The sequence below is a fragment of the Lemur catta genome, chromosome X (assembly GCF_020740605.2).
Source record: "Lemur catta isolate mLemCat1 chromosome X, mLemCat1.pri, whole genome shotgun sequence".
NCBI lineage: Eukaryota > Metazoa > Chordata > Mammalia > Primates > Lemuridae > Lemur > Lemur catta.
The window spans coordinates 59166175-59188124 of record NC_059155.1 but is presented as its reverse complement, the minus strand read 5'-3'; the positions used below and the strand labels follow the sequence as shown (position 1 = coordinate 59188124).

The window sequence follows — 21950 nt, the reverse complement described above, 5'->3', positions numbered from 1 at the left end:
GAGCAAGTTAAAGTTACCTGTTTACTAGTATTTGTGGAGGAGACATTTAAGATTTTTCTCTTGACCTGATATCTAATCTTATGGAGGCTGTGGACTAAATTTTAGGTGAGAGACTGAGGGGACATCACACAACTGTCTGGATGTCTCCAAAGCCCATCTAAGTGGATAAAATATCTAGTCTGTTTCCAATTCACCTTTTTTCTCTTTTACCCTCAAGTGGTTGCTTTTAGGGGTCTCTTAGTCTCTTGAGAGCCCCCAGTGGGGGGAAGAGACCCAAAGTTCAAGTGAGTGTAGGGAGTTAAGGGGCTAAAATAGGACAGGAAAGTTCTGGCATGGATGGAGGAGGTAGGGATTTGAAGGCAGACATATCAAGGGATTCAAGGGAACTTGAAGGGAAGATCAAAGGTGGTAAAAGGAAGAAGGAGGAGCAGAAGCAATGGGAAAGGGGAGGTCTTAGAAAAGCCAGTTTTGAGAGATGTCAAGTGTCCCAAGGAGGTTCTTTAAATTCCGTATTATCCTCAGCAAAATCATGCCAGTGAGAAAGGAAGCAGGTAGAGTTGGTGGAACATAACATATAGTCAGCAGGAGTTCAAGAAGTGGTGTCTTAGTTGATGGAGAAGTTCCCATGTTCTTAACAATGGTACCTTTGTGCTTATGAATAGAGAAACTTGGGACTCTAACCCAGCTCTCATTTCTTATAGAGCCTACCCCCTTACAAAGAGAGAAGCCTAGGACTGTCCCCCATCCTTTCCTTGCCTTAGACTCTAACCTACCTTCTTATAAACAGCTGCTCACCTGGGACTCTAACCTAGCTTCTAGAATCTACTCAGAATCTTAAGAATCAAAAACTGTCCTTACTGTGCTTCAGTGGACTGTCACCTAGAGCACTGGTTTGTGAGTCAGACTCATCAATGGATTCCCCAATCAATCAGCCAGGAGTGAAGGCAAAGCCTTCAAAGGTACACAGTTGGGGTCCTGGGTAAAAGGTCTGGGGTCCAATGATGAATCTGATCTTATCTGAGTCCTGCACCATAACTATCAAAGAAAAGCAAGGTTGGACAGTAGTTAAAGCAAGAAAAACAGATTTTAGGCCGGGCGCGGTGGCTCACGCCTGTAATCCTAGCCCTCTGGGAGGCCGAGGCGGGTGGATCGCTCGAGGTCAGGAGTTCGAGACCAGCCTGAGCGAGACCCCCATCTCTACTAAAAATAGAAAGAAATTATCTGGCCAACTAAAAATATACATAGAAAAAATGAGCCGGGCATGGTGGCGCATGCTTGTAGTCCCAGCTACTCGGGAGGCTGAGGCAGTAGGATCACTTAAGCCCAGGAGTTTGAGGTTGCTGTGAGCTAGGCTGATGCCACGGCACTCACTCTAGCCCGGGCAACAAAGTGAGACTCTGTCTCAAAAAAAAAAAAAAAGAAAAACATTTTATTTAGAACTTTTATAGTAGGGGAAAAGAGACCTCAATATAGAACTGGGCTCAATTCCAGATACAATATAGACAAGTGGGGATTTATAGCCAAGGAGCAGAGTGGCCATAGATGGAAAATTACTGAGAGGAAACATTAGAGGTAAGGGAATTCTTACTAAACTGATCTAACAATGTTCTTGCTGCAGGCAGGCCAGGGGGATCAGATATCACATGGGGGATGGTGGAGGATGAGGCATTTGGTCAGCTATCAAGGGTGATCAGATATTGAGATTGGGGGATTCTGGCTAAACAAACTTAACAGGATTCTTGCTAATATTGGGCAATGCAAAGATGGACACTAAAGTCTAAATGTTGAGGCCTAGTTGGGAAGAGGATTCAGAGGAGCCTGACTAAAGTTTGGACAAGGAGAGATTCTTTGTCACCTGAAGGGTCTGGGCCATTCGTAGTCCTGCGTGAATTGGGTTGTTGTAGTTTTCCATTGACTTTTATCACAGGGTATGATAATACTAAGAGACACCCTAAGGGATCTGCTGGATTCTAGACATACTCTTCCTTACCTCCATTGTAGAGTAATAATCCAATTTCCTCTTGGTAATTAGGATCAGTCACCCTCGGCAAAACCCTAACTCCCTTCTTTGCCTGTTGATTTAGAGGCATGAGGGAACCAAAGTGGCCAGGTGGCAGTCTTAACTTCCAGTTCAATGGAATCATTGTTGTGTCTCCTGGTGGAAGCATTCTTCCCTTTGGAATTAAGACCTCTAGAGTGGCAGAGCATGCGGTCACTGGCACAGGAAGCAAAAATTTTGCTAGTGGACCACTAGGAGTAATAGGGAGGGGTGTCATTCCTAGCCCAGGGCTGACAGGACAGGACCACCACCCTAGTGGGCTAAGAGGACATATCATGGAGCCAGTGAGGATTATTCTCAAGCCTTAAAATTTAATGGAATTTTCCCTGCTAGCTTTTCCTTAGGACCCATGATCTCTTTTTTTCATGCTGATTTCTCCCTTTTGGAATGGTAATACCTATCCTATGCCTGTCCCACCATTGTATTTTGGAAGCAGATAATTTGACTGGTTTCACAGATTCACAGATGGAGAGGAATTTTTACCCAGGATGAATCATATCCCAAGTCTTACCCCTAACTGACTTAGATGATTTAGATGATGAGATTTGAGACTTTAAGTTGATAATTTTTAGATGTGATTTTTGTCTTAATAAGTTGATACTGGAATGATTAAGACTTTTGAAGATGTTGGGATGGGGCGAATGTATTTTGCATGTGTGAAGGACATGAATTTTGAGGGGCTAGAGGGAAGACTCTTGTGGGTTTAAGACACTCTTGTGTCTTCCCAAAAAGCTATGTTGAAATTCTAACCCCAGTACTTCCGAATGTGGCCTTAGTTGGAAATAGTCTTTACAGAAGACTATTTTGAGCTAAAATGAGATCTTTAAGGTGGGTCCTAATTTAATATGACTGGTGTCCTTATAAAAAGTGGCAATTTGGACACAGAGACATGCACAGAGGGAGAACACCATGTAAAGATGAAGGTATATATTGGGGTGATGCCTCCACAAACATGCATAGAGGGAGGAGAATGTGAGGACACACAGGGAGAAGGTGGCCATGTCACTGAAGTGATGCATTTACAAGCTAAGGAACACCAGGGAATGCCAGCAAACACTGGAAGATGCATGGAAGGCTCTATCCTAGATCCGTCAGAGAGAGCATGGCCCTTCTGACACCTTGATTTTGGACTTCTAGCCTCTAGAAATGTGAGACAATAAATTGCTATTGTTTGAAGCCACCCAGTTTTTGGTATATCGTTACGATAGCCCTAGCAATAACTAATACAGCGCCTCAGTGAGGGTGTTTGCATTCTCAGCTGCTGAGACATCTGGGGCATCTGAGGTGTGCAATAGTGTCATCCTTGATTTGTTTGAGATTCTTCAGTCCCTTTTCACCTCTGTGAATATTATTCTGTTCCCAATGAAAAGTTGTTACTTTTCCAAAGAACAAATGGAAAGCAATTAGCTGGACCCAATTCTCTATCATGTCCTGTTAACAGGGTTTGAAGTTCCCAAACCAGAGGTCGTTTTCAAGTTGGAGCAAGGAGAGGAGCCATGGGTGTTGGAGGGGGAAGCCCCACACCACAGTGGTTCAGGTGAGTGAATGGGACCCAGGCAGATGGGGACATGGAAGTAATGATATATAACATTCCATCACACAAAATCCTCCCTCAAGCCCCTTGCTGTCAATACTCACCACCACTTCAGCCCCAGGCAACCATTGACGTGCTTTTTGTCACTATAGATTAGACTTGTCTTTATTAGGGTTTCATGTAAATGGAATCATAGTGTATGTACACTTTGGATCTGACATCATTCACTCAGCATAATGATTTTGCACTTCATTCATGTTATTGAGTATATCACTAGTTTGTTCTTTTTGTATTCCATGAATGTATTGCAATTTGTTAATCTATACACCCATTGATGGATAAGTGGTTCATACTTAGTTATTATGAATGAAGCTGCAGTGAATATTCTGGTGTGTCTTTGTGTGAACATGTATTTACATTTCTCTTGGGTAAAGACCTTAGATTGAAATTGCTGGGTCATATAGTAAGTATATACTTACCTTTATATGAAATTGCCAAACTATCTTCCAAGTTGGCTATACCATTTTACATTGCCAACAGTAATACATGAGAACTCCTGTTGCTCCACATCCTCACCAAGACCAGTTATCATCAATCTCTGTAATTTTTGCTGTTCTGGTGAATGTGTAATGGTATCTCATTGTGATTTTAAATTGCATTCCTCTGATGAGAGTAGTCATGTGCTTGTTGATCATTTTCATATTTTTGTGAGATATCTATTCAATATCTTTCCCATTTTTTATTGGGTCATTTGTCTTCTTATCATTGGGCTTTAATATATTTGCTGTATACAACTCCTTTGCCAGATATATGTATTGCTAATATTTTCTTCCAGTCCGTGGCTTGCGATTTCATTTTCTTATTGGTGCCTATCAAAGAACAAACATTTTAATTTTGATGAAGTCTAATTTATCATCTTTTTTGTTGTTAGTACTTTTTCTGATCTGTTTAAGAAATCTTTGTTTACCACAAGGTCACAAAGATTTTCTCACTTTTAAAATAAGTTTTATCATTTTAGCTTTTTCAGTTTAGGTCTATGATCCATTTTTGTGTGTAATATGAGGATTGATGTTCCATTTTTTTGATACCAATATCTAGTTGTTCCAGAAACATTTGTTGAAGAGACTTTCTTTTTCACATTGAATTTCCTTGGCATGTTTATCAAAATCAATTGACTGTACATATGTGAGCCTATTTCTGGGCTCTCTTCTGTTCAACTAATTTGTCTGTCTAGCTGTTTTTTTTTTTTTTTTTTTTGAGACAGAGTCTTGCTCTGTTGCCCGGGCCAGAGTGAGTGCCGTGGCGTCAGCCTAGCTCACAGCAACCTCCAATTCCTGGCCTCAAGCAATCCTACTGCCTCAGCCTCCCGAGCTGGGACTACAGGCATGCACCACCATGCCTGGCTAATTTTTTCTCTATATATTTTTAGTTGGCCAGATAATTTATTTCTATTTTTAGTAGAGACGGGGTCTCGCTCTTGTTCAGGCTGGTCTCAAACTCCTGACCTCGAGCGATCCACCCGCCTCGGCCTCCCAGAGTGCTAGGATTACAGGCATGAGCCACCGCACCCGGCCTGTCTATCTGTTTTAAAAGGTAGGTTCTATTATTATTCAGGTATGGTGATATCAACAGATCAGGAGACAACTGCCATTGAAAATACAATTTGTTACTCACAGTTCCCAAGAGGAGGGGGCATGTCACACCTTGCAGGGCCACATGGGAAGCACCAGGGTCAGTCAGGAAAGCACCAGCCAGAGCCTTCATTGTGTATTTGGTGGGAAGGAATGGATGAAGCAGTGTAAACAGGCTAGGCAGGTTTAAGAGCAGGGGGATAGTGGCTCAACCTGTGAGAGCTCAATAAAGGGGATAGTTGTGGGTATGGCTGCATATTAATTGGTTTGAATATGAAAGTCATGCTCAAGGTCAAGTATTTGCCACCTCTAGGAATTAGCTAGCCCTGCAGTCTCTCCAGGATCAGGTAAGCCCCAGATGCCAGAGCATCATGAATACAGAAAATAAGAAAATATAGTTAATACATTATCCTTTTGGCAAACCCATACTATCTTTATTACTGTAGCTTTTATAGTAAGTCTTCAAATCAGGTAGTATAAGTCCTTCAACTTTACTTTTTAAAAATTACCTTGGTTCTTCTTGGTCATTTGCATTTTTATATAAATTTTATAATCAGTTCGTATGTTTTTTTACCAAAAAAGCCTGTTAGGATTTTATTTGGAGTTGAATTGACTCTAAATCAATTTTAGGAGAATTGACATCTTAATAATATTGAGCCTTCTTATCCATGAACATGGCATATTTCTGCAACTATTTAGATTTTTAATTTCTTTCAGCAGGGTTTTATAGTTTTTAGTATAGAAGTCTTATGCATCCTTCATTAAGTTTATCCTTAAGTAGTTGATGTTTTTGATAGTTTTAAATGGCATTTATTTTTGGACTGTTCATTGGTGATATAAATATTAAGTTTTAAAAATTATATTTTTAGATTGTTTATTGCTAGTATAAGTTGCTAGTGCTTGATTTTTGTACATTGACTTTGTATCCTGAGGCATTTCTAAGTCCACTTACTAGTTTTCTTGTGGGTTCCTTAGGATTTTTCATGTAATTATTATCACCTAAAAATAGGGACACTTTTAGTTCTTCCTTTTCAATCTCATGATTGTAATTTCTTTTCCTTATTTACTAAGACTTTCAATTCAATGTTGAATAGAAATGACAAACATGAGCATGCTTGCCTTGTTCCCAATATCAGGGTAAAAAATTCAGTCTTTCACCATTAAGTATGATATTAACTGTAGGTTTTTTGTAGCTGCCATTTACCAGGTCATATTAATATAAGTTTCTTTCTAATCATAGCTTGTTGCAGAGGTTTTTTTTTAATCACAGTTGAGTGTTGAATTTTGTCAAATGCTTTTTCCACATCAATTACAATGATTATATGAGGTTTTTTTCTTTTGTTCTGTTACTATGGCGAATTTATTTATTGATTTTTAAATGTTGAATTAACATTGTATTTCTGAGATAAATACTAGTCAATTATGATGTATTATCCTTGTTTTATATTGTTGGATTCTATTTATTGGTATTTTGTTTAAAAGTATTTGCATTTTTAATGAATGATTTTGGTTCATAGACCTTTTTTGGCAGTATCTTAGTCATGTTTTCATATTAGGGTTATACTGGCCACATAAAATGAGTTTTAAGGTGTTTCCTTTTCTATTTTCTGAAATAGTTTGTATAAAATAGTTATTTCTTCTTTTAATATTTCATGGACTTTACCAGGAAAACCATCTGGGCCTGGAGTTTTCTTGATAGGAAAGTTTTAACAACAAATTCAATTTCTTTAATAGACCTAGGGCTATTCATATTTTTGGTTTCATCTTTTGCCAGTTACAGTAAGTATATTTTTCAAGAAATTTGACCATTTCCTCTATGTTATCTAATTTAATCCTGTTGTGGTCTGAGAATATACTCTGCGTGATTTCAGCATATGGTTTATCTAGGGATGTCAAAGATTTTTGACGAAGTTGCCAGTGCAGTTCAAAGGGAGAAATGAAAGCCTTTTTGACAAATTGTGCTGGAACAAATGGATGTCAGTTTTGGGGGAAAATTGATAATTTGACTCATACTGTACCATATACAAAAATTAACAAAAGTTCTAATATTACTGAATTGTTTCTATTGGACCAACCCATCTGGCAGATAAAAATTGTTAACCTTGGAAAATATGTTTTATAAACTAGCCACGCAGAGTAATCAAAAGAACATTTTTCTGGTCCATCATATATTGAATAATTTTGATTGTATCCTGAGCATTATCAATGTTATGTTATAGTAACTCTGTATTCTGTCATATTGTTCTGAAGAATATCAGCATTTTTTCCATAGCAGGTAATCTACTAGGTTAGACTCAAACCGGAAATATTCTATTGCCTAAGGTGAATAGCAACTCAGACCTTAGTTCATACTGCTTTCAGTTTGCCCCACTCATGCAGCGTTGAAGAGTCAGCCAATGATGTAGGCAGAGTATAGCATAGAATTGGGAGTTTGATTGCTTTGCTTCTTTGTTTTGAGGTTGCCCCCTCAATCTCTAATGGCCCTGAGTGCCCCAGCCTTCTCCTGATTCCTCTGGAAAAAGGATGACAAGCTTTTATGGGAATTTTAGCTGCTCTACACTGCTGCTAGGAGTGCAGCCACTCTCCGCAAGAACCTGAGAAAAGAGGGGACTAACTACATGCTGGTCACATCCTCCAACTTTTGATTCCCCTTCAAATTCTGCCTGCTTTTGTTTTGTCTTGTTTTTTGTTTTTGTTTTATTCTGTTTTATTTTTCTAGAGATTATATTTACTATCTGTAGAAGGATCCTTTTTTAGAAGCTTACATAATAGAACTCTTACAATTGATTCTTGCACATTGACCTTGTATTCTTAGATTTTGCTAAATTTGCTTATTAATTCTAGTGGGTCTTTTATAAATACCTTAAAATTTTCTGCATATATTATTATGTCTTTCTGTCATTTCCTTTTTAGTTTATATGCTATTTATTTTTATTTTATCTTGTTCTCAATCTGAAGGCAAAAACTTTCGGTCCTTCACCATTAGGTGTATTAGCTGTGGTTTTTCTTAGATGCCCTTTATTAATTTGTGGCAATTTCTTTCTGTTGCTAGTTTGATGAGAATCTTAAACATGAGTGGATGTTAAATTTTCTAAACACTTGTTCTTCATTTATTGAAATGAGCATTTTATTCTACTAACATGGCGAACTTCATTGATTTTCAGATGTTAAACTGACCTTGCATTCCTGGGATAAACCTTACTTAATCATGGTGTATTATCTTTTCTATGTATTTCTTGATTCAATTTGCTAACGTTTGGTAAGGATCTTAATGTCCATATTTATGAGAGATACTGGTCTTTAGTTTTGGGGGGCTTCCCTTATAATATTTTTTATTTTGGTATCATATTAATGCTAACCTCATAACATGAGTTGGGACATTTCATGCCTGCTCTGTTTTCTGAAGGACTTTGTGTGAAATTGCTATATTTTTTAGAAGTTTTCAATGTTCGCTCTTCTTTTTTGTGTTTTTTATAAGACTGCTTTAAATTTTATAATATTTCCCCTAAATATGTGATATTAATAAAATTCACCAGTAAACTCATCTGGGTCCTCTGAAGTTTTCTTTGTGGGACTTTCTTTAATTTCAAATTTAGTTTTGTTAATATAGGGATATTTAGATTTTCTATTTCTTATTTTAATAATTTGTTCTTTCAAGGAGTTTGTGGATTTCATCTAAGTTGTCAAAATTTTTTTGGCATAAAGTTGTTTCATAGTACTGCTATATTATCACTTTAATGTCTGTTGTATCTTTGGCAATGTGCCCTCTTTCTCTGAAGTTGATAAAATTTTAATTTAACAGTAATATATAAAAAATCTAAATTTGTATTCACTTAATAACATAGCCTCTAAATAGTATATATAAACATTGACAGCACTAAAAGGAAAAATAGACAAAATGTACGGTCATAATTGGAAATTTTAACATGTCTATTTATATAACTGATAAAACAAGCAGACAAAAGAATCGGTGAAGAGGTAGAAGATGTGAACATGACCAAATGACCTAATTGACATATATCCAACAACTGTAGAATACACATTTTTTTCAGGTGCACATAGCACCAAAAGGGACTATTTTGGGACATAAAGTTAATTGCAACAAATTTAAAAGAATTGAAGTCATATACTATATGTTCTCTAACCACTGTTAAATTAAAACTCTGAACAGAAAGACAACTAGAAAATATCCAAATGTTTGGAAAAATTAATACATCCAAATAGCCCATAAGTTAGAGCAGAAACGATAATGGAATTAGAATATCTTTTCAGTGGAGTGATAGGGAAAATATGGCACATCAGAACATGTGGGATGTAACTGAAGCACTACAGTGAAATTTTCTTATTTTATATGTATCTGCTAGAAAATTAGAAAGACTAAAAATAGACCATCTAAGTTTGCAACTCAGGACATACAATAGTAAAAACTAACAAAGCCAAGAGTTGCTTCTTTGAAATATTAATACAGTTGATAAATCTAGCAAGACTAATCAAGGAAAAGAAAGAGAAAATACAGAGTATCAATGCCATGAATAAAAAAAGAAACATCATTATAAATATTATGGACATTAAAAGAATATTAAGAAGATATTATGAACAACTTTATCTCCCAAAATTTGGTGACTAAGATGAAATGGACAGTCCTAGAAAAACAGAAATTATAAGAAATGTCACAATAAAAAAAGAAAATCTTAATAATCTTTTTATCTATTAAAGAAATTTAATCTATAATTTAAAACCTTTCTACAAAAAGCTCCCAACCCACATGGCTTTACTGGTGAATTCTTCCAGGCATTTAGAGAAGAAATAATACCAATATTATTCAAGTTCTTTTGAAGAAAAGAAAAGGGAACATTTCACATCTAATTTTTTTTTTTTTTGAGACAGAGTCTCTAGAGGCTAGAGTGCTGTGGCATCAAGCTCACAGCAACCTTAAACTCCTGGGCTTAAGCAATCCCTCTGCCTCAGCCTCCCAAGTAGCTGGGACTATAGGCATGTGCCACCATGCCCGGCTAATTTTTTTCTATATATATTTTTAGCTGGCCATATCATTTCTTTCTATTTTTAGTAGAGACGGGGTCTTGCTCTTGCTCAGGCTGGTCTCGAACTCCTGAACTCAAACGATCCACCCGCCTTGGCCTCCCAGAGTGCTAGGATTACAGGTGTGAGCCACCACGCCCGGCCTCACATCTAATTTGATAGTAAGTTGAACTATATTAGAATAAAGAATTATCGCTTCTTGGCCTTTTGGCTAAGATCAAGTATAAAATAAAGAATTACTCTTCTTCAGAAGATATCGCTAAGAAAGTGAATAGGCAAGCCACAAACTGGGAGAAGATATCTTCAATACATAGATTTGACAGATGACTTTATATTCAGAATATATAAAGAGCTCTTACAAATCAATAGGAAAAAAATAGGTAAAAGACACAACATGCACTTCAAAAAAGAAGTATCCAAAAGAGCATTATATATATGAAAAGGTGCTAAACATCATTACTCATCAGGGAAACATAAATTAAAACCACAATGAAGAAGCCCTACACACATACATACATACAAAAGAAGGGCTAAAATTTAAAAGACTGACAATTATCAAGTGTTGAGTATTTAGAGCAAGTGGAATCACATTCATTGATGGTAGGAGTATAAATTCTTTCAACTACTTTGGAAGGCAGGCACTACCTACTGATGTTAAATATACGCTGATTCTGTGACTCAGTAATGCCACTCCTAGGCATATATTTAAGAGAAATGAGTGCATATGTCCACTAAAAGAAGTGTACAAAAATGTTCATACCAGCTTTAGCCTAATTGCCAAAAATTTGAAACAACTCAAATGTCCATCAATAGAATTGATGAGCATTATGCTGTATTCTTACAGTGTGATACTACACAACAATGAAAAGAATGAACTACTGATACACATAAGAACTTGGGTGAATCTCAAAAAATTTGTTGAGCAAAAGAATCCAGACATAGAAATGGGTATATGCTGTATGTTTCAACTTATATAAAGTTCAAAGACAAGCAAAACTAGTCTATGATTGTAATAATATTGATGATAAATGATTGGTGATCTATGGTCAGAATGGTGGTTATCTCTGAGAGTCAGTTATTGACTGGGAAGGGCCACCAGGGAACTGTGTGGGGTAATTAAAATGTTTTATATTTTCATCTGAGTTGTGGTTACATGGGTGTATACATATGAGTTTTGGAGTTGAGCTTTACAGTTAAGATCTATACTATGTATAAATTATATCTCAATAAAAACCAAAGAATTTCATGTATATATATATATATATATATATATATATATATATCACCTTATGAGCCTGTGAGATTATTTCTCGGGGATGTTTATGTAGGAATGGTATTGCTTGATCATTGTGCAGTGCACAAGTGTGCCTATTTCACCACATCTATGCCAACATGCAACACTGTCCAAATGTCTTATTTTGTGGCCAATCTAATGGATGTAAAGTGGTATTGTGTTGTTTTTCCTCCTTTTCTAATCCATGTTATTCATTTTGGTTTCCCCTTCTGTGAATTGCTTATTCCCATTATTTTATCCTTTCTAACCATACGGTTATCTCTCTTTCTTCTTGATTTGCACCTAATTTTCTCATTTTCTTTTCCAGAGAGGCTTTTTCCCACTGAGATGCACTAGTTAGGGGTATTATTTACTGTCTTGTAGATATTTATTCCTATATTTGTTAACTCAAAGGGGTCCTTCATTTGGAACACTTAAGTTTTTTATTTATATTTTTATTGACACTGCTAGTTTATATATTATAATTGTGCTCATTTACATCATACTGGATGGTTCCCATGAAATATTCTACTTTACTCATCCTCAGTATGGGAGGAATTGGCATCATCATTGCCCAAATCAGGAATCCTCACATTCCAAATTCTGTTAGATTCTGCTGTTTCTTGGTTCTTCCCTCTTAGTTATCTTCTTTTACTGATTACTCTGAAATTCCTATTTTTTTCTTTTTTAAAGAACACTATTTAGATAGTCTCTCCTCTTAATTCCTAGTAGTACCACCCCCAAACAGATCTATATTGTCTTATGCTTGGATTATTCTGTTCCTAATGGGAGCTTCAAATTTCATTCTTGTTTCTAGTTGATCTTAAATGGTACTGGCAGATTTCATTACCTAAGACATTGCATCTATCTTTGTCATTAGCTTTATGAAGTAAATGTACAGTTACTCCATATTATTTAATATATGGCATATGACCAATAACTCTTCTCTTGGTGCCATCTACAAGATGTCCATTATTTCCAGTTTAAAATTGTATCTGTACAGTTTCCTTAATTCATCCTTTTATAAAATTGTTCACTTTGTCTTTAATGCTTACTGTATATAAAGTGTGTCTGTGCATCTAGGCTTTTTATTATTTTGCGCTCTGCCTATCAGGTAATAGGCATTTTCCTTTTGTGTTCAGGCTCTTGTCTATTCCATGAAACGGCCCTTACCTACTCCAAATTTATTGCTCTTCCTCATGTCTGTTTCCCCATGTCCCAGATGTTTTGCCCTTAGAAATTTCTGCAAGTCTCTGAAAATAAGAGCTTGTAGCTTATTTTCATTATTCAAATGTTCAGCATGAAGAACATATCAATATTAACTTACTGAATTTGTGGGCGATAAGAATAGAAGAGTATTTCACTCTGTTTCAGAAGGATTTTTAAAACTTCTACTGAGAGGAATTCAACAGGCCTAGATTTTTATTAGAAAATGATGACATTGGCATCAAATATTAAAACGTTTATCCTGTGTTCGTTGTTTTTCTATTATAATAGAAATCTATTACGATGATTAGCAAAATGAATAGCATAGAGAGTGTCTACTTTGGAAGTTCAGAAAAAATATTACAATTTTCAAAGTAAAAGTTTCTTAAACTGCTTCATGAAGCATGTACATACCTTTTCAAGTGGCATAAAGTAAAATGCTAAATAGGCTTAGTGGGAGGAGAGGCCATGAACACATCCTTTGATTTGACAATAAATGGATTCTTTTTTGAGGCATATTTTGGGAGCAACAAGTAGAATGTAAGCTTGTATGAGTCGCTCTTTTTTCCAGACAGTGACTCCTCATTTATGTACTGTTCATAGAATCTGTGGGCTCAGGAGAGGTGTTATTGCAAGAGCAAATTTTTTACAATGAACATTGGTACTAGTGATCTAATAAATATTGTCTGGTACTGCAAGGGATTTATATGTTAAATAAAGTGAAAAGCAGAACTGCTTCTAAAACCATGCCTAGGAATCCAGTGCTCTATATCACCAGAATAAATTAAAGCCAAGTATGTGAGAATAAAAATGTAACTTAAGAATAGGAGGATGAAATTTTGGATGGGACATGTAGCTGGAGTATAGTATCGAACTGACTAAGTGAAAAACTGGATTTGCTGACTCAGAACCTTCTCAGTATCTAAAATGTCTTACTGAATAAGTCAGTGGTATAATTTTTTCATTTAAAAATTATTTACCAATAATCTAGTATGTCTCATGCACTGTATTAAGAATGGAAACATCTGTGATACCCACTCTGGGCAAGAATAGTATATGAATTATGTTAATGCTAATTTGCAATAATAAAGAGATTGTAAGGTACAGTGACTTAAATACTAAAGAATTTTATTTCTCTCTTATAGAAAATCTCATTGCTTATGTTTGTTCAGGAAATCAGGCTTCTTCCAGCATATTACTCCACCATCTCTTGGGTTTTTTGTAGCATCTGCATGTTTGAATCCGTGTTGCTACCAAGCCCAGGTTTTAGTAGGCACGAAGGTAGAAGTTGGTGTGGAGAAAACATGCCTACTGTTTCAACACTTTTGGTTCAAAGTGGCACCATCGTTTTCTCTCACATTCTATTGATGAGAACATTGTCACATGGCCACACCACTTCACAAAGGAGGCTGAGAAATGTTATATGGCCAGGCAACCATATGCCTGGCTGCTACTGTGTTAATGTAAAGAACAAAGAAACAGATTCTAGTGGGCACCTTTCAGGCTGTACCATAGATGGATTGTCCTTTCTCCTATTTTATACTTCTTGTTAGATATATATGATGTAGATCTAAGAAAACAATTACACCTGGATGGAGAGTTGGAGTATAGACATCTATTTATTGTTTTTATAGGTGAGGAAGACTATGACCACAATATTTTTCCTATAGACATGAATAAATTATTTTTATCACATTTAGTATTTTTGCTAATAAGCAAGATGAAGCAGTGAGATTAGTGAAGATTTAGAACTGAAAGCCAGTGAGGACTTAAACTCCAAGTCACCTCCTTCAAGCCTAGGCTCTCCAGTTATTTCCCCTGAAAATCTTTATCAGTCTTCTTTCCAACCAACTTGATAGCCAAGATTCCTACCAAAATAGAGCTAGACTGCTTATGTCGAACTCCAACCTCCAACACTTAATAACCATGTTATAGGGCAAATTATATAACCATTATTAGCTTCACTTGCCTTTTATACAAAAGGTAGATAATAGTAGATACCTCATAGGGCTTTTGAAAGGATTAAGTGAGTTCATATGTATAGTCGTGTGCTACATAATGATGTTTCGGTCAATGATGGACCGCATATATGACGATGATCCCATTAGATTGTAATGGAGCTGAAAATTTTCTGTCGCCTAGTGACATTGTAGCTGTTGTATCATCATAGTGCAATGCATTTCCTTTTCTATGTTTACATGCACAAATACTTACCATTGTATTCTAATTGCTTATAGTATTCAGTACTGTAACATGCTGTTACTATAGCCTAGGAGCAATAGACTACACCATATAGCCTAGGTGTGTAGTAGGTGTGTAGCACACTCTGTGGTGTTTACATGATGATGAAATCACCTGACGACTCCTTTCTCAGAACATATCTCTGTCCTTAAGTGATGCATGACTGTATGTATTTCTTAGAACAGTGCCTGGAATATTGTGTAATGTAAGAGGTTGGCATATAATAAGTGATATAATGCATTTCCTGTCATCGCTGACATCGTCATCACTGACATCGTCATCACCATTAGATTTACTTATTTCTATGTATTCAATTTGGATTAGCTTACGCATACCTTTTAATCTTCTGCTATCTATTATTTGTGACAAATTTACCTTTTCTTTCTATTTTTAGATGGGAAGTTTGGAATTAAAACCTCACACAAAAGAATTTCTGGAAAAGCTACATTTCATAGTGATATGGAGGGTGATGATACAAGAGATGATTCATTTTATTCCATTTTAGAAGAACTGTGGCAAAATGCTGAACAGATAAAGAGATGTCAGGAGAAACAAAGCAAAGCTTTGAGTCATGGTTCTTTTATCAATAAGAAAATATTGAATACAGAATGGACTTATGAACACAAAGACATTGGAAAATTTGTTCATCCAAGCCCAAAACTCATTCTTTCACAGAAACGACCCCATAAACGTGGCTCATTTGGGAGTTTTAAGCATAATTTGGATTTACATATTCATAATAAAAACAATGCAACGAAAAATTTTGATAAAACTATTGAACATGGTCAAGTTTTCACCCAGAGCTCTTCTTATACTAACCATGACAACACACATACAGGAGTGAAGTTTTGTGGACGTAATCAATGTGGAAAAGCCCTCAGCTTCAAACACTCAGTTAGTCAACATCGGAAATTTCCTGTTGGAGAGAAAGCAAACACATGTACTGAATTTGGGAAGATCTTCACTCAGAAGTCACACCTCTTTGCACCTCAGAGAATTCATGCTGTGGAAAAAGCTCATGAACTTAGCAAATGTGTAAATGTTTTTACACAGAAACCACTACTAAGTATATATCTGAGAGTTCATAGGGATGAAAAACTATATATATGTACTAAATGTGGGAAGGCCTTCATACAGAATTCAGAATTAATTGTGCATGAGCAAACTCATACTAGAGAAAAACCCTATAAATGCAATGAATGTGGAAAATCATTTTTCCAGGTGTCGTCTCTACTCAGGCATCAGACAACTCATACTGGAGAAAAGCTCTATGAATGCAGTGAATGTGGGAAAGGCTTCTCTCTGAACTCAGCCCTCAATATACATCAGAAAATTCATACTGGAGAGAGACATCACAAGTGTAGTGAGTGTGGGAAAGCCTTTACCCAAAAATCAACACTCAGGATGCATCAGAGAATTCATACAGGAGAGAGATCCTATATATGTACTGAATGTGGGCAGGCCTTCATTCAGAAGGCACACTTGATTGCACATCAAAGAATTCATACTGGAGAGAAGCCTTATGAATGCAGCGACTGTGGAAAATCTTTCCCTTCTAAGTCACAACTCCAGATGCATAAACGAATTCACACAGGAGAGAAACCCTATATATGCACTGAATGTGGGAAGGCCTTTACCAACAGGTCAAATCTCAATACTCACCAGAAGTCTCATACTGGAGAAAAGTCTTATATATGTGCTGAATGTGGGAAGGCCTTCACCGACAGATCAAATTTCAATAAACACCAGACAATTCATACTGGAGAGAAACCCTATGTTTGTGCTGATTGTGGGAGGGCCTTCATCCAGAAGTCAGAGTTAATTACACATCAGAGAATTCACACTACAGAGAAGCCTTATAAATGTCCTGACTGTGAGAAATCCTTCTCCAAGAAACCACATCTCAAAGTACATCAGCGAATTCACACAGGGGAGAAGCCATATATATGTGCAGAGTGTGGGAAAGCCTTTACTGACAGGTCAAATTTCAATAAACATCAGACAATTCATACTGGAGATAAACCCTATAAATGCAGTGACTGTGGAAAGGGCTTCACCCAGAAATCAGTTCTCAGCATGCATCGCAATATTCATACATGAAAGTAACCCTGTTTCTTGAAAACAAGAGAGCGTTATCATAGAAATCAGGTTTAAGTGTATGTCAGAAAATTCAACTGAGACAGATACTATATGAACACATTGCATAACAAAAAGCATTCATCAGGCTATCTCACCTGAGTTGAGAAAATTGATTTTGAAGAGACCCTCGAAGAATGCATTGAAGGAGGGAGAATTTCCATATTTGTACAGCCTCACAAAATATAATAGAAGTCACACTGGGGAAAATGCTATCAATTTGATATGTTAGGAAAAGCCTTCCTATAGAAAGTATTATAAGGCAGATTGTTACCAAATTCTTTTTAGGAAGGAGTGTGCAAAATTATGTAAATGACAGTCATGTTTACTGTATTATATTGAGCAATGTAAAGTGACAAAAAAATGAAAGGTAGAACAACAAAATAATATAATGTGTAGACCTACTCTCAGTTCTGTGGGGTGTTTGTGGCAGAACACATCGCATAACAGGAGGAATAATTGAATTGAAATTCTTTTTCAAATTTAGAATAATTGTGTCTATCAAATATGTTTATTGAATATTTCTATCAAATGAATCCACAATTTAAAAGTCATTTTAGTTTTATATATACATACAGCTTCAGATATAATTTTACATAAATACACAAATATAATCGTATCATTCATGCTGATTTCCATGACATAATGTTCTTATTTTCTTTCATTGTGGTACAATGCAAAATAGCCACAGATTCCTCCCATCCTTTTATGCATGCCTCTTTGCAATGTTGCTTTGTTGTTTCTCTTATTAAGAAGTAGCATCTCTTTCTCTACTCCTTGACTTTGAACTTGGCCATATGACTTGCTTTGGCCAGTGGACATTAGCAAAGGGATCCAAGAAGAAGCTTGAGAAGTATGAAAAGCCTCCCTTGAGGCTTGCTCTCTCTTGCTGTTCTCTGGAATTTTGAGACTTCCATGTGAAGGAGCTCAGATTACCCTATTGGGGGATGAGAAATCACCTAAAGCAGAGGCAATTCAGCCCTCTAAGGCCCCTAAGACCAAGCAGCCTGCCAACTGATAGACATGTGAGGCCTTCCTAGATCTCTAGCCCTAGCCGAGCCAGCCCAGCCCACAAGAGCCATACCAGGTATTCCAGCCAACTTACAGAATTGAGATAAATAAAATGATTATAATTCTGAGAAACTTAAGTTTTGGGATAGTTTGTTGCACAGCAAATACTAAATGATACTTGAATGTGTATATGTGTGTGAGGGGGTATTATTGGACCAAAAAATAAGACATGTGGCATTAGCTTTGGGCTGGGGCAGCAGGTGGAAACTGGAAAAACATTGAGGAAAACTTAACAAAAGCTGGAAAGATGGCACCCCATATTATTTAGTAGGAAAAAATGGCAAAGCAGTCACTATGTTTTGTGGGGAGATAGAGAATGGACCAAATGGTTGTGTAGATCTGGCTAAGGAGATTTGCAGCAGAATATAGGAAGTATCAATTTGTTTCTTTTAGCTGCAAATGATAAGGTACAGAAAGAGAGAAGTGAACTAAAGAAGTAACTGTTCCATTGGCAAGCAGAATTCAGAAGAAATATAGAAAAGCCAAGACTTGCTGGGTTGGAAAATAATGGTTTCACATCTCTAGTCTCTCCAGCCATCAGAATATTCTCAAGGTAAAAAGTGGCCTCAGGGTAAAGATCAAATCACAAGTGTATCTGTAAAACCCTTTATTACAGTGTGTGAAATATTTAAGTTGGTGCTTGGGAGACCCTCTCAGCTAAACTTAAGGGCTTCTAAAAATATTCATGACGTTGTCTCACAGTAGCCTGACACACTGCTCAAAGTGGAGAGAGGCCTATCTTAAAAAGAATTATTGATGTGGCATTTGGAGCATGGAGTAGATCTAAACCAGATTCATAGCAAACAAAGTTTTAAATAGAGTTTTACCAGTGAAACTACCTCCAGGTTGGACTTAAAGGGACTGAAACAGTTCAAAATGAAAAGTGGCTTCTGGACTTCACTCCCTAACTCCTATGAACAGGATGGAAGCTGAGAAAGTTACTCAGCTACAAAATGGGCCATTTCTTATGGGAAATGAAGGATGTCTCAGAGGGAAGATCCAAGAATAATATATTAAAATGGACTGGGGAGCCATTCCCAGGGAGAACTGTGCCCTAATCAAGAAACATCTGCCCCTCAAGCCGGGGGAACTGACAATATTTGCTCTGTAGGATTTCAGAATTGCTATGGAGCAGTGACTGATATGTGCCTCTTGGTCCTCCTCTTTTTGAATGGGAGTATATATTGTAGTTATTCTGTTCCTGTCTCACCATTGTATATATATATATTGTGTGTGTTTGGGGGGGCATATAACTTGTCATTTAGCTCACAGGCATCTGGATCAAGAAACTTAAAAATTATACCCAAGGAGCCTCAGCCACATCTGGACTTGATACAGAAGACTTGAGATACTGGATTTGAGCTTGATGCCACAATTTTGGATGAGGCATATGCAGATCCAGGAATGGAAGTGAACATATTTTGCATGGGGTGGTAATGTGAATAATTTGTGACCAGAGGACACATTGTTAGATAGAAAAATGCTACAGATTTATTTCATCCCTATGTGTGTGTCCCTTTTCAGCCTTTATTTCTCTTTGTGTTTCAGTTGGGATAATTTCCATAGATCTATCTGCAAGTTCACTGATTTTTATCCCCATCCTGGCTCTGTCAAGTCTTCTGATGAACCCATTGAAGACATTCTTTATGTTATGTTTTATTTTTTATTTCTAGTATTTCCATTTGACTCTTACAGTTTTCATATTTCTACTGAAATTTCCCGTCTGTTCATGCATGTTTTTCGTGTTTTCCACTATATACCCTTTGTCTTAGTCAATTTGGGCTGCTATAACAAAGTACCACAGACAACAGAAATTTATTCCTCACAGTTCTGGAGGCTGGAAGTCTGAGATCAGATGCCAGTATGGTCAGGTTCAGGTTAGGGCCCTCTTCCAGGTTGCAGAGGGCCAACTTCCTGTATTCTCCCATGGCTACAGCTAGAGAGCTCTCTGGGATCCCCTTTATGAGGGCACTAATTCCATTCAGGAGGGCTCAACTTCCACGACCTAACTACCTCCCAAAGGCTCTACCTCCTAATACCGTCACATTGAGGGTTAGGATTTTAACATACAAATTTTGGAGGGACACAAACATTCAGCCCATAACACCCTCTAACATATTATTTATTCATAGTTATGTTAAATTCCCTGTTTGGTAGTTCCAACTACTAGGTTAACTGAAACTGGGTCTGTTGGTTGCTTTGTCTTTTGATGGTGCATTGTTTTCTCTTGCTGTTTTGCATCTAATAATTTTTGGCTGAATGTCAGACGTATGTAGGACAGTAGAAACTGAGATAAATAATATTTATTCCTGAAAATAGACATGGCTGCCCTTCTGATAGGCCATTAGCATGGGAGGATTGAGTCCACATAGTAGGAGTTGCGCTGGGTTTGAGTTTTGTTGTTGCCATTATTACCTTCAGTGTACCATAGACTTCAAAGTCCTCTAATGTTATCTTGAGTTGGGCTCTTATTTTGTGTTTGGAGTAGCTACTGGTTTGCCGAGAGAATTTTTCTCAATGTTCCTGAACCATACTTACCTTTAGGCCCCTCCTGTGTGCCTGCATCTCAGGGAGGGTGTCTATCCATGCTCTTGCCTCTACCTTACTAGTAGACTGCTGTTACTGCTTGGTTCTTGCTGACCTGGTGAGTGGGGGGCAGGGGTTGTCTTGAGCCAGCCTCGGTTTTTGTCAGGCCCTATCCCTGGGTCTTGAGGGTAGGGTTTTTTCAGTGCCCCTCATCCTATGATAGAAGACTTTTAATTGTCTGGGCCTAGGATGGTTTCCTGCCCTTCTATCATGGGTGGAAGATCTTTTTTACCCCTTTCCTTTCCTCTAGTCACAGATCTTCTCCTGTATCCTGAGGGCAACAGGGTGTGCTGCACTTCCCTCAGTGGCTTAAGGCTTTGTTCTATAGGGAATTAGGGTCCTTTTGGGGTTTTGTGCTATTTTTGTATTAGCAGCTGCCCCTTTATAGGCATGCACATGGAGGGAGGCATTCTCCAGTCTCCTGCCCTGCCCCCAGTGTTTCTTGTGAGCACTCAGTGGAGGTCTGTGGAGAAAAGCCTGCAGGTAAGAGCCAGCTACTCACAGCTCTCAGGGGTCTCTCACACTCAGCCTTTAGCAATTTATTAAAAATTCTTGCTTAATTCTTACTGCTTGTATGGTGCCCACCCCCCCCCATCTTCCTTCCTGTTCTGCCACATATGACCCAGTGACAACTTCCTGTCTCCTTTGAGGCATTTGTCTTTTCTAATATTTCCAGCTAGTTGACTGCTCTGGGATCTTAGCTCTTTGATGGGTTCAGAAAAGTTAGGATTTTTTAGATTGCTTACCTTTTAACTTGTTATAAGGATGGTAGCAGTGTTCTTTCCAGATATCTACATCCTGGGTAGAAGCTAGAAGTCTGGACAGTTTCTACTGGCTCCTACTATCGAAATATATGCCCTTTTTCAGTGTGACTTTGCCACTTCACCAATCAAGATGTGGAATCTATTTCTTCAGTCCTTGAAACTGGACTTATCCATTTCTTTGGCCAGTGGTTCATTAGCAAATATGACACAAGCAGATGCTTGAAAAACTGCTTGCACAATGAGGTTTGCCCACTCTTGCTTCTCTTTGGAGTCTTGAGCCCATGTGTGAGAAAACCTAAACTGTGCTGCTGGAAGATGAGAGACCACATGGGCAGTTATGGAGCAGAGACTAGCCATCCCAGTTGAGGCACTCTATACCACCCATATTTTCAACTGACATTCAACAAGA

At 37.3% G+C, this 21950-nt stretch overlaps 1 protein-coding gene across 3 annotated transcripts in view; it reads left to right on the top strand.

Annotated features, from left to right (window-relative positions):
• Positions 1–17158, top strand: part of ZNF81 (zinc finger protein 81) — a 76868-nt gene extending 59710 nt beyond the window's left edge. For all 3 annotated transcript variants that reach the window (XM_045538474.1, XM_045538475.1, XM_045538476.1), the window contains exons 4-5: positions 3501–3596; positions 15379–17158. In XM_045538474.1, coding sequence (XP_045394430.1) covers positions 3501–3596; positions 15379–17084 — 1802 coding nt within the window. In that variant the 3' untranslated portion in view covers positions 17085–17158. The remainder of the gene's footprint in view (positions 1–3500; positions 3597–15378) is intronic.
• Positions 17159–21950: the final 4792 nt, after the last annotated feature.